We start from the raw sequence: 15,300 nt of genomic DNA, 5'->3' as shown, positions 1-15,300 counted from the left end.
CACCACTAGGAGGAGCTCACTACATACAGGTTATACAGTCACCACTAGGGGGAGCTCACTACATACAGATTATACAGTCACCACTAGAGGGAGCTCACTACATACAGATTATACAGTCACTACTAGAGGGAGCTCACTACATACAGATTATACAGTCACCACTAGGGGGAGCTCACTACATACAGATTATACAGTCACCACTAGGGGGAGCTCACTACATACAGATTATACAGTCACCACTAGGAGGAGCTCACTACATACAGGTTATACAGTCACCACTAGGGGGAGCTCACTACATACAGATTATACAGTCACCACTAGGAGGAGCTCACTACATACAGATTATACAGTCACCACTAGGAGGAGCTCACTACATACAGATTATACAGTCACCACTAGGGGGAGCTCACTACATACAGATTATACAGTCACCACTAGAGGGAGCTCACTACATACAGATTATACAGTCACTACTAGAGGGAGCTCACTACATACAGATTATACAGTCACCACTAGGAGGAGCTCACTACATACAGATTATACAGTCACCACTAGGAGGAGCTCACTACATACAGATTATACAGTCACCACTAGGAGGAGCTCACTACATATAGATTATACAGTCACCACTAGGAGGAGCTTACTACATACAGATTATACAGTCACCACTAGGGGGAGCTCACTACATACAGATTATACAGTCACCATTAGGGGGAGCTCACTATATACAGATTATACAGTCACCACTAGAGAGAGCTCACTACATACAGATTATACAGTCACCACTAGGAGGAGCTCACTACATACAGATTATACAGTCACCACTAGGGGGAGGTCACTACATACAGATTATACAGTCACCACTAGGAGGAGCTCACTACATACAGATTATACAGTCACCACTAGGGGGAGCTCACTACATACAGATTATACAGTCACCACTAGGGGGAGCTCACTACATACAGATTATACAGTCACCACTAGGGGGAGCTCACTACATACAGATTATACAGTCACCACTAGAGGGAGCTTACTACATACAGATTATACAGTCACCACTAGGAGGAGCTCACTACATACAGATTATACAGTCACCACTAGAGAGAGCTCACTACATACAGATTATACAGTCACCACTAGGAGGAGCTCACTACATACAGATTATACAGTCACCACTAGGGGGAGGTCACTACATACAGATTATACAGTCCCTACTAGGGGGCGCTCACTACATACAGATTATACAGTCACCAGTAGGAGGAGCTCACTACATACAGATTATACAGTCACCACTAGGAGGAGCTCACTACATACAGATTATACAGTCACCACTAGGAGGAGCTTACTACATACAGATTATACAGTCACCATTAGGGGGAGCTCACTATATACAGATTATACAGTCACCACTAGGAGGAGCTCACTACATACAGATCATACAGTCACCACTAGAGGGAGCTCACTACATACAGATTATACAGTCACCACTAGGGGGAGCTCACTACATACAGATTATACAGTCACCACTAGGAGGAGCTCACTACACACAGATTATACAGTCACCACTAGGAGGAGCTCACTACATACAGATTATACAGTCACCACTAGGAGGAGCTCACTACATACAGATTATACAGTCACCACTAGAGGGAGCTCACTACATACAGATTATACAGTCACCACTAGAGAGAGCTCACTACATACAGATTATACAGTCACCACTAGGAGGAGCTCACTACATACAGATTATACAGTCACCACTAGGGGGAGCTCACTACATACAGAATATACAGTCACCACTAGGGGGAGCTCACTACATACAGATTATACAGTCACCACTAGGAGGAGCTCACTACATACAGATTATACAGTCACCACTAGAGGGAGCTCACTACATACAGATTATACAGTCACCACTAGAGAGAGCTCACTACATACAGATTATACAGTCACCACTAGGAGGAGCTCACTACATAGAGATTATACAGTCACCACTAGGAGGAGCTTACTACATACAGATTATACAGTCACCACTAGAGGGAGCTCACTACATACAGATTATACAGTCACCACTAGGAGGAGCTTACTACATACAGATTATACAGTCACCATTAGGGGGAGCTCACTATATACAGATTATACAGTCACCACTAGGTGGAGCTCACTACATACAGATTATACAGTCACCACTAGGGGGAGCTCACTATATACAGATGTAGTGTAATGTCCCATAGTCGACCACCCAAGAGCTATTATTATATACTCCGGCCTTTTCAGTCCCCAGAGTATAATATTCACAAGCTCTGGGAGGTGACAAACATAGAAACCAGTAGTACTTACCTTTCCTGGGCTCCGGTGCACTCCCACTGCTTTTGGCCCTTTTCAATGTCGGCACAGACGTCACATGAGCCAACCCGGCTTTAGAACCCATAATGACGTCGGTCTGGCTCATGTGATGTCTGTTCCAATGTTGAAGAGGCCTGAAGATTGCAAGGAGTCATACAGGAGCGCAGGAGAGGTAAGTACCATTAGCTTTTATGTTTGCCACCTCCAGCAGGTAACGGCCTATTAAAATGAAGCCTCAGCAGCTCAGCAGATCTGTAAGGTCCCGGGCCCTATGGCGGCCACTACAGCTGCGACCCCAGTACTTACACCACTGGCCTGTGCACTAGAATGTTACATGTACCTGTAAGTACACGTATAGATGTAACTGCTCTCCACAGTCCTCCCTCCTGTACCCCGGGGTCATTATAGTGGGGACATATATTTGTGGGTGTTGTAGATATGTCATCTCTGGAGGCCTCATTCACATGGACAGTCATGGAGAGTGGCTTTGGTGCTGGGTCTGCCATCCAAAGGGTTCAGTGATCTGGAGGTCAGGGTGGGCTTGTTTATTGGAGGGGATGGGGACATGTGAGGACAATTGGACTGTGGGGTAGAGAATCTTGTCCAGACCAGATGCCAATGGGGATCTGTCCATTATGGAGGTGTTCGTGGGCTGGGGCCGTGGACAGGTGACTTACTGGGTCCCCATTACTTCATGAGACCTATAGACTGTCCCATCTGCCTTGTGTAGAATCACCAGGGTGCAGATCCCGAGCTCATTGTGGAATCATTGCCATAGTATTGGGGCCGGAGTCACAGGAAGGGACAACTTGTCGGGTTGTTGATATCGCAGTGTGGAGGATCTGACTTTACAGCCTTGGAAATAGTCAGTCCCTGGAAGTAAGCCAAGGCATGTTGGGTGGCATTAGACTCATACTGGCGGGAGACTGACTGGGAGGGACTGGTGAGCAGTGTGTAGTGGAGGGAGGACTATCCTGAGGCCGCAGTGTGGCCGACTGTGATATCGTGTATGTACTTGTATGTAGACGGGCCCATCTCCTGAGGAAAGGAACCTACTGAGGGTTGCACTCATGGCCTCTCTGAGGTTAACATGGACCTTACTGAAGTTACTGTGTGAAGGCAACGCTGACCGGATGGTCCCTTAAAGTCAACTGTGACCTATAGAGAATTAAACCCTTAGTAACCTAAAGACTGCTCATGGTGTCCTGAAATGTTCTAGCAGTTCCGCCACCTAGAGAGCAACGGCTAAGTCACCTAGAGAGCAACCGCCTATTGAGCTAGAGAGCCACCGGTAAGTCAACTAGAGAGCCACCGGTAAGTAAACTAGAGAGCCACCGGTAAGTCAACTAGAGAGCCACCGGTAAGTCAACTAGAGAGCCACCGGTAAGTCAACTAGAGAGCCACCGGTAAGTCAACTAGAGAGCCACCGGTAAGTAAACTAGAGAGCCACCGGTAAGTAAACTAGAGAGCCACCGGTAAGTCAACTAGAGAGCCACCGGTAAGTCAACTAGAGAGCCACCGGTAAGTCAACTAGAGAGCCACCGGTAAGTCAACTAGAGAGCCACCGCTAAGTAAACTAGAGAGAAACCGCAAAGTCACCTAGAGAGCAACCGCTAAGTCACCTAGAGAGCCACTGCTAAGTCACCTAGAGAGCCACTGCTAAGTGAACTAGAGAGCCACCACTAAGTCACCTAGAGAGCCACCGCTAAGTGAACTAGAGAGCCACCACTAAGTCACCTAGAGAGCAACCGCCTATTGAGCTAGAGAGCTAGCGGTAAGTCAACTAGAGAGCAACCGCTAAGTCAACTAGAGAGCAACCGCTAAGTCACCTAGAGAGCCACTGCTAAGTCACCTAGAGAGCCACTGCTAAGTGAACTAGAGAGCCACCACTAAGTCACCTAGAGAGCAACCGCAAAGTCACCTAGAGAGCAACCGCTAAGTCACCTAGAGAGCCACTGCTAAGTGAACTAGAGAGCCACCACTAAGTCACCTAGAGAGCAACCGCCTATTGAGCTAGAGAGCTAGCGGTAAGTCAACTAGAGAGCAACCACTAAGTCACCTAGAGAGCAACCGCTAAGTCACCTAGAGAGCAACCGCTAAGTGAACTAGAGAGCCACCACTAAGTCACCTAGAGAGCCACCGGTAAGTCACCCATAGAGCCACCACTAAGTCACCTAGAGAGCAACTGCTAAGTGAACTAGAGAGCCACCACTAAGTCACCTAGAGAGCCACCACTAAGTCACCTAGAGAGCAACTGCTAAGTCACCTAGAGAGCCACCGGTAAGTCAACTAGAGAGCAACCGCTAAGTCAACTAGAGAGCAACCGCTAAGTAAACTAGAGAGCAACCGGTAAGTCACCTAGAGAGCAACCGCTAAGTCACCTAGAGAGCAACCGCTAGGTAAACTAGAGAGCAACCGCTAAGTCACCTAGAGAGCCACCGCTAAGTGAACTAGAGAAAAACCGCAAAGTCACCTAGAGAGAAACCGCTAAGTCACCTGAGCCTCACATGAGGTCGTAACCATCAGGAATGTTGCTGATGTGTAAAGCAGAACTCTAACGTCCTTGTCCCAGAGTCTACGATGACTTTCTCTAGTGGAACCCACCACTGAATCTGCTCTTAGAGATGACCAGGCCGCCACAGTCACCTAAACCTACCCAAGATGGTTTCGATTGGGCGGCATCAGATGACCCATGACAAGAAGCCAACAGGTATCCTAAGTGGGAATATTTAGGATCTTCAAGAAGAAAACCAGCCCAAATGGGCACTTCTTGGGTCACGTTGGTTGGGCTTAGAAGAACCTTAAATGACTCGGTGAGAGCTATGAAAGGACCGGTGGGTTCTCAGAGATGGGACCCCCCAGTGATACTAGGATACCCCTTTAACCCCAACCTCACACTCAGTCAATGATAACTTGATATAAGAGCGCGGCTACACGTAAAGGCGTAAGTGAAATCCGTACCGAGGACATCGGTCTGCACCTTGCTCCCTCCCCTCTCTTCGGGGGTCAGTTTTTTCTCTTCCTCCATTATCACTCTCATGGCCTTTTCTGCGGCCTCCTTAATCTGGACCCACACGTTTCGTTTCTGAGTCTCATCCAGAACTCCCCATAACTCGAGTGTGGTATCCAAGGACTGAGGAAGGGTGAAGCGATGGCAGAGAGGCTTCTCTGCCCGCCCGACCATACAGACCACCTGCAAAAGAGGCATCAAAGACCTTATGAACGACATCGTAGACGACACGAACCCACATCCAATGATACAACAATCACTGGTGAACACTAAAACTTCTGGGACAGTCGTGTCTTATTATAAAAATCTACAGAACTCTTCTCTTCGGGGGCTCAGGATAGGGGGTTTGAAGATTGGGGGGGAGGGGGTACAAGCCCCTGGAGTATGGGGGCAGCCCCGTTACCTTGCTTAGGATTGGTTGGTCTCCGCGAGATCGGCAGACAACGGCACAGAGACGGATCGTCAGCTCTGGGGGGCGCACGGAGCAGCCTGGGGGGTGGGGCAGAGACAGTAATACAGGAAGAGAGAGAGGGAGAAGGAGGAAGGCAGAAGTCGAAGAAAGTGGAGAATGAAAGAAGCAAAGATGGTAGAAATAGAGAGAGAGAGAAAGAAAGAACCGACCCTCCTTCAATACAGATACAATCAAATCTGACCGTGTGTAGAAGAGAAAGTCCTCTTCTGAGATGTCTATGGATCTGCTGTCCAGCGCTGGAGAAAATCCCACCCCAAGATCCCCCCAAGTCTTCTCCAGCGCAGGAGGCAGGTGGGTTTATTGAGTAAGGGCCCAGTGTCATATAGAGGAGGAGGTAAAAGGGAGAGTGACAGGGTATGCAATAATAAGAGAGGAACATGTTTAATAAAGAACATGAAAAAAATACGGACTGAATATGAAGCAAGAAACTGAGGGACCAGGTGAGATGTACGAGAGATAGATTGCCCAAAAATAGTCACCAAGAAGGACAGAAAAAGAATGGGAGGGAAGAGACAGAAGGAAGGTGGTGTCGGGAGAGGATTCTGCAGAGTATCACTCTCTCCTAGCCCCTCCCGTGCAGAGCATTCCTCCCCTCTTATTCCCCGTGCTTACGTGGTATACAGGCAGGTGGTGGAGATGGTCTGGTCCTACGTGGTGGCACCGTCATCACAAAGCCCTCCAGCAGGACTGCTTGGCCTTGTCGGAGCTCAGATAGAAGCCCCACCACCACATCTGACACTTGGAGAGTGTCTTGAGATGAATAGAAGCACGTGGCCGGAGAAAGCTCAGGAGAGGGCCAGAAGGTCTTCAAGACAACCTAAAAGGAAAGCAACAAAAGTGAGAAGAGGACGATCTATAGACAAGAGCAACGCAAACCATAGAGCGGAGGGCGAGCAGATACCTTCTGATGGCCCTTCATCCTCAGACTGGTAAGAAAGGCTGAGATTTCTTCCCGAATTGTCTCTTCTCGTCCTTCCTTATGATGGAGCTCCACCACCCTCGTACTTTTGGCCTTCGTACTATGTTTCCCCCAGGAGCCTAACTGGTGAGAATTACTAAGAAGCAGGGCAGGAGGAAGAGGTAGCTCCTTAGCATCTAGGAGGACTCGCACGCCCAAGGTGTTGGCAAGGAAATGGGACAGTTGCGGTGACCCACCCATTGGACAATCCCACTGCTCTCCCATCAGGAACTGGGGACCTCCCAACCAGGAGAGGTAAGTGACACGTCGAGGGGGAGAAAACGTGTCCAAGTAAGTGCGACCACCAAGATCAAACGTCACGGCCTGCTTGATGAGAAGAGGAGACGTGGTGGCTGGAGATGGCGGTGGAGGGCAGAACCAGGAGGTGGAGAGGCAAAGTACCATTTTCCCTAAAAAACAATAATGAAGAGTAATGTAGAAGATGTTTTTAGTTCAGGCTCAGTTGTGTTTGTTGTTGTGTCTTACCGGGACATTGTCTCGCACCCTCCAGGAGGATGGACATGGCGAAGCTGGGAGCCCCAAGAATACAGATGGTCGTGGTATCCATTGTATGGTCTGGAAAATCCAAATACATTTACGTGATGGACGTATGTTCATCGTGATGTTACATGAAGCACCAATGGACACGCCAAAATACAGACTATGGGCTTGTCCTACCTGTTCGAGGGTGCTTGCTCCTGTCCTCCGTCTCGGGAAGTCCTGCATTGATCAGAAGCTTCTGCAGATCCTCGTAGCTCTCGATGACGTTTTCGTGGTTCTGGACTTCATTGTCTCCGTTACTTTTTCCATTTGGAGTTTGTGTGGAAGGTCTCATTTCCCAAGGAGGGCCATCAGGGGCAACCCCTGGCACCCAAACCTCACTTAACTCCCCATCTTTGGAGTACATAGGGTGATCCAATATGAGCTGGTCAAGAGACAACTGGGGAACCAGATTGGGCAAACAAAAAAGTGGAGGGAAAGGTAAAATGAGGCAGCGAGGGCAAGAGAAGAGTGACAAGACAAACAGAGGAGGCAGGTCACTGGTGAGATCCTTCTGAGAAGCACTTAGATGTAGTAAGACGACATAGTAACACTGACAGATAATCCGCTTAAGACGGGGAAGACAGCTACTCAACACAAAGTGACACGTGAGACAAGGAGCGGGGCAAAACAAGACAAGTATGGAGGGATGAGGTCAAGAGACTGTACTCACCATCGCGAATCTTCTCCTGAAACACAAAGACATACAGCAGGTTAATGGACCTACACAAAGTCATAAGAAAGCCCCGGAAGGGAGATCTGCCCCCGCTATACACTGTCTACTAGCTCCAAGTGTCCTCTGTGCGGTCGGGCCAAGTATGAGACCTCTCTCCCACGACGTAGCTGGGCGATCCGGAGACGCCTTTCCTCCAGGTGCCCAGTTTGTCACCCCGTACAGAATACGTCATGGTCACCCCAATGCGCAGTGGACAACGTGTCGCCCCCCAATGGGCTGTGGTCACACAGTGGTAGACGACACGTCGGGGCAAAATATCACAAGACATGAAAATTGGCATTTGATCGAGTTCTATCAGGTTCGGAAATTTCTTCCCATCTACTTCAGGCCGACTACACACAGGCTTTTATGGGTCGGAAAATATGGCCGATATTTCATCTAGATTTCTTAGACTCGTAGTGATCTGTACTGGGAATCGCTGCCTTACCAGGACTACTGCCCCAGACGGACTCGCAGCATCATAGACCACTAGGAGTCTGGGGAATATGGCCGAATACAGAACGGGACAGTGGAGGAGGAGACTCACAGCATCATAGACAACTAGGAGTCCAGGAAACATGGCCGAATACAGAACAGGACAGTGGAGGAGGAGACTCACAGCATCATAGACAACTAGGAGTCCGGGAATATGGCCGAATACAGAATGGGACAGTGGAGGAAGAGACTCACAGCATCATAGACCACTAGGAGTCCGGGAATATGGCCGAATACAGAATGGGACAGTGGAGGAAGAGACTCAAAGCATCATAGACAACTAGGAGTCTGGGGAATATGGCCGAATACAGAACAGGACAGTGGAGGAAGAGACTCACAGCATCATAGACCACTAGGAGTCCAGGGAATATGGCCGAATACAGAACAGGACAGTGGAGGAAGAGACTCACAGCATCATAGACCACTAGGAGTCCAGGGAATATGGCCGAATACAGAACGGGACAGTGGAGGAAGAGACTCACAGCATCATAGACAACTAGGAGTCCAGGGAATATGGCCGAATACAGAACAGGACAGTGGAGGAAGAGACTCACAGCATCATAGACAACTAGGAGTCTGGGGAATATGGCCGAATACAGAACGGGACAGTGGAGGAAGAGACTCGCAGCATCATAGACAACTAGGAGTCTGGGACATGGCCGAAAACAGAACGGGACAGTGGAGGAAGAGACTCACAGCATCATAGACCACTAGGAGTCCGGGAATATGGCTGAATACAGAACGGGACAGTGGAGGAAGAGACTCACAGCATCATAGACAACTAGGAGTCCGGGAATATGGCTGAATACAGAACGGGACAGTGGAGGAAGAGACTCACAGCATCATAGACAACTAGGAGTCTGGGGAATATGGCCGAATACAGAACAGGACAGTGGAGGAAGAGACTCACAGCATCATAGACCACTAGGAGTCCAGGGAATATGGCCGAATACAGAACGGGACAGTGGAGGAAGAGACTCACAGCATCATAGACAACTAGGAGTCCAGGGAATATGGCCGAATACAGAACAGGACAGTGGAGGAAGAGACTCACAGCATCATAGACAACTAGGAGTCTGGGGAATATGGCCGAATACAGAACGGGACAGTGGAGGAAGAGACTCGCAGCATCATAGACAACTAGGAGTCTGGGACATGGCCGAAAACAGAACGGGACAGTGGAGGAAGAGACTCACAGCATCATAGACCACTAGGAGTCCGGGAATATGGCTGAATACAGAACGGGACAGTGGAGGAAGAGACTCACAGCATCATAGACAACTAGGAGTCCGGGAATATGGCTGAATACAGAACGGGACAGTGGAGGAAGAGACTCACAGCATCATAGACAACTAGGAGTCCGGGGAATATGGCCGAATACAGAACGGGACAGTGGAGGAAGAGACTCACAGCATCATAGACAACTAGGAGTCCGGGAATATGGCTGAATACAGAACGGGACAGTGGAGGAAGAGACTCACAGCATCATAGACAACTAGGAGTCCGGGGAATATGGCCGAATACAGAACGGGACAGTGGAGGAAGAGACTCACAGCATCATAGACCACTAGGAGTCCAGGGAATATGGCCGAATACAGAACGGGACAGTGGAGGAAGAGACTCACAGCATCATAGACAACTAGGAGTCCGGGAATATGGCCGAATACAGAACGGGACAGTGGAGGAAGAGACTCACAGCATCATAGACAACTAGGAGTCCAGGAAACATGGCCGAATACAGAACAGGACAGTGGAGGAGGAGACTCACAGCATCATAGACAACTAGGAGTCCAGGAAACATGGCCGAATACAGAACGGGACAGTGGAGGAGGAGACTCACAGCATCATAGACAACTAGGAGTCCAGGAAACATGGCCGAATACAGAACAGGACAGTGGAGGAGGAGACTCACAGCATCATAGACAACTAGGAGTCCGGGAATATGGCCGAATACAGAATGGGACAGTGGAGGAAGAGACTCACAGCATCATAGACCACTAGGAGTCCGGGAATATGGCTGAATACAGAATGGGACAGTGGAGGAAGAGACTCACAGCATCATAGACAACTAGGAGTCCGGGAATATGGCTGAATACAGAACGGGACAGTGGAGGAAGAGACTCACAGCATCATAGACAACTAGGAGTCCGGGGAATATGGCCGAATACAGAACGGGACAGTGGAGGAAGAGACTCACAGCATCATAGACAACTAGGAGTCCGGGAATATGGCTGAATACAGAACGGGACAGTGGAGGAAGAGACTCACAGCATCATAGACAACTAGGAGTCCGGGGAATATGGCCGAATACAGAACGGGACAGTGGAGGAAGAGACTCACAGCATCATAGACCACTAGGAGTCCAGGGAATATGGCCGAATACAGAACGGGACAGTGGAGGAAGAGACTCACAGCATCATAGACAACTAGGAGTCCGGGAATATGGCCGAATACAGAACGGGACAGTGGAGGAAGAGACTCACAGCATCATAGACAACTAGGAGTCCAGGGAATATGGCTGAATACAGAACGGGACAGTGGAGGAAGAGACTCACAGCATCATAGACCACTAGGAGTCCGGGACATGGCCGAATACAGAACGGGACAGTGGAGGAAGAGACTCACAGCATCATAGACAACTAGGAGTCCAGGGAATATGGCCGAATACAGAACGGGACAGTGGAGGAAGAGACTCGCAGCATCATAGACCACTAGGAGTCCGGGACATGGCCGAATACAGAACGGGACAGTGGAGGAAGAGACTCACAGCATCATAGACAACTAGGAGTCTGGGGATATGGCCGAATACAGAACGGGACAGTGGAGGAAGAGACTCACAGCATCATAGACAACTAGGAGTCTGGGGAATATGGCCGAATACAGAACGGGACAGTGGAGGAAGAGACTCACAGCATCATAGACCACTAGGAGTCCGGGACATGGCCGAATACAGAACGGGACAGGGGAGGAAGAGACTCGCAGCATCATAGACAACTAGGAGTCCGGGACATGGCCGAATACAGAACGGGACAGTGGAGGAAGAGACTCGCAGCATCATAGACAACTAGGAGTCTGGGGAATATGGCCGAATACAGAACGGGACAGTGGAGGAAGAGACTCACAGCATCATAGACCACTAGGAGTCCAGGAAACATGGCCGAATACAGAACAGGACAGTGGAGGAAGAGACTCACAGCATCATAGACCATTAGGAGTCCGGGACATGGCCGAAAACAGAACGGGACAGTGGAGGAAGAGACTCACAGCATCATAGACAACTAGGAGTCTGGGAAACATGGCCGAATACAGAACGGGACAGTGGAGGAAGAGACTCACAGCATCATAGACCACTAGGAGCCTGGCAAACATGGCCGAATACAGAACGGGACAGTGGAGGAAAAGACTCACAGCATCATAGACAACTAGGAGTCTGGGGAATATGGCCGAATACAGAACGGGACAGTGGAGGAAGAGACTCACAGCATCATAGACCACTAGGAGTCCAGGAAACATGGCCGAATACAGAACAGGACAGTGGAGGAAGAGACTCACAGCATCATAGACAACTAGGAGTCCGGGACATGGCCGAATACAGAACGGGACAGTGGAGGAAGAGACTCACAGCATCATAGACAACTAGGAGTCTGGGAATATGGCCGAATACAGAACGGGACAGTGGAGGAAGAGACTCACAGCATCATAGACCACTAGGAGTCCGGGACATGGCCGAAAACAGAACGGGACAGTGGAGGAAGAGACTCACAGCATCATAGACAACTAGGAGTCTGGGAAACATGGCCGAATACAGAACGGGACAGTGGAGGAAGAGACTCACAGCATCATAGACAACTAGGAGTCCGGGAATATGGCCGAATACAGAATGGGACAGTGGAGGAAGAGACTCACAGCATCATAGACAACTAGGAGTCCAGGGAATATGGCCGAATACAGAACGAGACAGTGGAGGAAGAGACTCACGGCATCATAGACCACTAGGAGTCCCAGGAATATGGCTGAATACAGAACGAGACAGTGGAGGAAGAGACTCACAGCATCATAGACCACTAGGAGTCCGGGAATATGGCCGAATACAGAATGGGACAGTGGAGGAAGAGACTCGCAGCATCATAGACAACTAGGAGTCCAGGGAATATGGCCGAATACAGAACAGGATAGTGGATGCAAAGACTCACAGCATCATAGACAACTAGGAGTCCAGGACATGGCCGAATACAGAACGGGACAGTGGAGGAAGAGACTCACAGCATCATAGACAACTAGGAGTCTGGGGAATATGGCCGAATACAGAACAGGACAGTGGAGGAAGAGACTCACAGCATCATAGACCACTAGGAGTCCGGGACATGGCCGAAAACAGAACGGGACAGTGGAGGAAGAGACTCACAGCATCATAGACCACTAGGAGTCCGGGAAATATGGCCGAATACAGAACGGGACAGTGGAGGAAGAGACTCACAGCATCATAGACAACTTGGAGTCTGGGAAACATGGCCAAATACAGAATGGGACAATAGTCCATCAGAGACTCACAGCATCATGGACAACTAGGAGTCCGGGAATATGGCCGAATACAGAAAGGGACAGTGGAGGAAGAGACTCACAGCATCATAGACAACTAGGAGTCCAGGGAATATGGCCGAATACAGAACGGGACAGTGGAGGAAGAGACTCACAGCATCATAGACCACTAGGAGTCCGGGAATATGGCCAAATACAGAACGAGACAATAGTCCATCAGAGACTCACAGCATCATGGACAACTAGGAGTCCGGGAAACATGGCTGAGTACAGAACGGGACAGTGGAGGAAGAGACTCACAGCATCATAGACCACTAGGAGTCCAGGGAATATGGCCGAATACAGAACAGGACAGTGGAGGAAGAGACTCACAGCATCATAGACAACTAGGAGTCCGGGACATGGCCAAATACAGAACGGGACAGTGGAGGAAGAGACTCACAGCATCATAGACCACTAGGAGTCCAGGGAATATGGCTGAAAACAGAACGGGACAGTGGAGGAAAAGACTCGCAGCATCATAGACAACTAGGAGTCCAGGAAACATGGCCGAAAACAGAACGGGACAGTAGTCCATCAGAGACTCACAGCATCATAGACCACTAAGAGTCCGGGACATGGACAAAAACAGAACGGGACAGTGGAGGAAGAGACTCACAGCATCATAGACAACTAGGAGTCTGGGAAACATGGCCAAATACAGAATGGGACAGTGGAGGCAGAGACTCACAGCATCATAGACAACTAGGAGTCTGGGAAACATGGCCAAAAACAGAACAGGACAGTGGAGGAAGAGACTCGCAGCATCATAGACAACTAGGAGTCCGGGACATGGCCGAATACAGAACGGGACAGTGGAGGAAGAGACTCGCAGCATCATAGACCACTAGGAGCCTGGGAAACATGGCCAAATACAGAATGGGACAATAGTCCATCAGAGACTCACAGCATCATGGACAACTAGGAGTCCGGGAATATGGCCGAATACAGAACGGGACAGTGGAGGAAGAGACTCACAGCATCATAGACCACTAGGAGTCCGGGAAATATGGCCGAATACAGAATGGGACAATAATCCATCAGAGACTCACAGCATCATAGACAACTAGGAGTCCGGGAAACATGGCCGAATACAGAACAGGACAGTGGAGGAAGAGACTCACAGCATCATAGACCACTAGGAGTCCGGGACATGGCCGAATACAGAACAGGACAGTGGAGGAAGAGACTCACAGCATCATAGACCACTAGGAGTCCGGGACATGGCCGAATACAGAACAGGACAGTGGAGGAAGAGACTCACAGCATCATAGACCACTAGGAGTCTGGGGAATATGGCCGAATACAGAACGGGACAGTGGAGGAAGAGACTCACAGCATCATAGACCACTAGGAGTCCAGGGAATATGGCCGAATACAGAACGGACAATAGAAGCCGAGACTTACAGCATCATAAACAAATAGGAGTCCGGGAAACATGGCTGAGTACAGTATAGGACAATAGTCCATCAGAGACTCACAGCATCATAGACAACTAGGAGTCCAGGGAATATGGCCGAATATAGTACAGGGCAGTAGAAGCAAAGACTCACAGCATCATAAACAAATAGGAGTCCGGGAAATATGGCTGAATACAGAACGGGACAGTGGAGGAAGAGACTCACAGCATCATAGACAACTAGGAGTCCAGGGAATATGGCCGAATACAGAACGGGACAGTGGAGGAAGAGACTCGCAGCATCATGGACAACTATAAATCCAGGGAATATGGCCGAATACAGAACAGGACAATAGTCTATCAGAGACTCGCAGCATCATAGACCACCATGATACTGAGGGTCGGGGTCTCTGGATACAGGCAGTGTAGTCCAAGCTATATGGTCACTATAAGGACTTTCCATCCTGTAATCTCCCCGTAAATATTAATAACACACTAGTGAATGGAACTTTCCAAAAGTCAGAATATACAGAGACCGTAACGGACCTCACTGGACCCATCAGCAACGGATGTGGCTGTTGTACTCCATTATAAGTGAACACAGCCTTACCCCACAAATCCCTTCCAGACAACAGAAAATACAACAGAGACCCCCTGGCACGTCCCGAGCTAAACCCCCCGAGATTACACAAAGTGACGAAGTCTCGGAGAGTTTGTCGGAGCTTTAAGTTTCTGTAGCAGAGAATATACCGGACGGTCTTGTGTCCTCAGCCAGAGATTCCTGCCA

The 15,300-nt window shown here is 49.3% G+C and overlaps 1 protein-coding gene across 1 annotated transcript in view; it reads right to left on the bottom strand.

The window, feature by feature from the left end:
• Positions 1 to 15,300, bottom strand: part of CARNS1 (carnosine synthase 1) — a 28,323-nt gene that overhangs the window by 12,276 nt on the left and 747 nt on the right. The window contains exons 2-8 of the mRNA XM_075257595.1: positions 8,000 to 8,015; positions 7,465 to 7,726; positions 7,273 to 7,362; positions 6,730 to 7,196; positions 6,441 to 6,645; positions 5,760 to 5,845; positions 5,308 to 5,539 (exon numbers count right to left, since the gene is read on the bottom strand). Of these exons, the coding sequence (XP_075113696.1) occupies positions 5,308 to 5,539; positions 5,760 to 5,845; positions 6,441 to 6,645; positions 6,730 to 7,196; positions 7,273 to 7,362; positions 7,465 to 7,726; positions 8,000 to 8,002 (1,345 nt within the window). The 5' untranslated portion in view covers positions 8,003 to 8,015. The remainder of the gene's footprint in view (positions 1 to 5,307; positions 5,540 to 5,759; positions 5,846 to 6,440; positions 6,646 to 6,729; positions 7,197 to 7,272; positions 7,363 to 7,464; positions 7,727 to 7,999; positions 8,016 to 15,300) is intronic.

This window comes from Leptodactylus fuscus, chromosome 10 (assembly GCF_031893055.1).
Source record: "Leptodactylus fuscus isolate aLepFus1 chromosome 10, aLepFus1.hap2, whole genome shotgun sequence".
NCBI classification, from domain to species: Eukaryota; Metazoa; Chordata; class Amphibia; order Anura; family Leptodactylidae; genus Leptodactylus; species Leptodactylus fuscus.
Note: the sequence above shows the minus strand (reverse complement) of the source record. Positions and strands in the feature narration are given on the sequence as shown.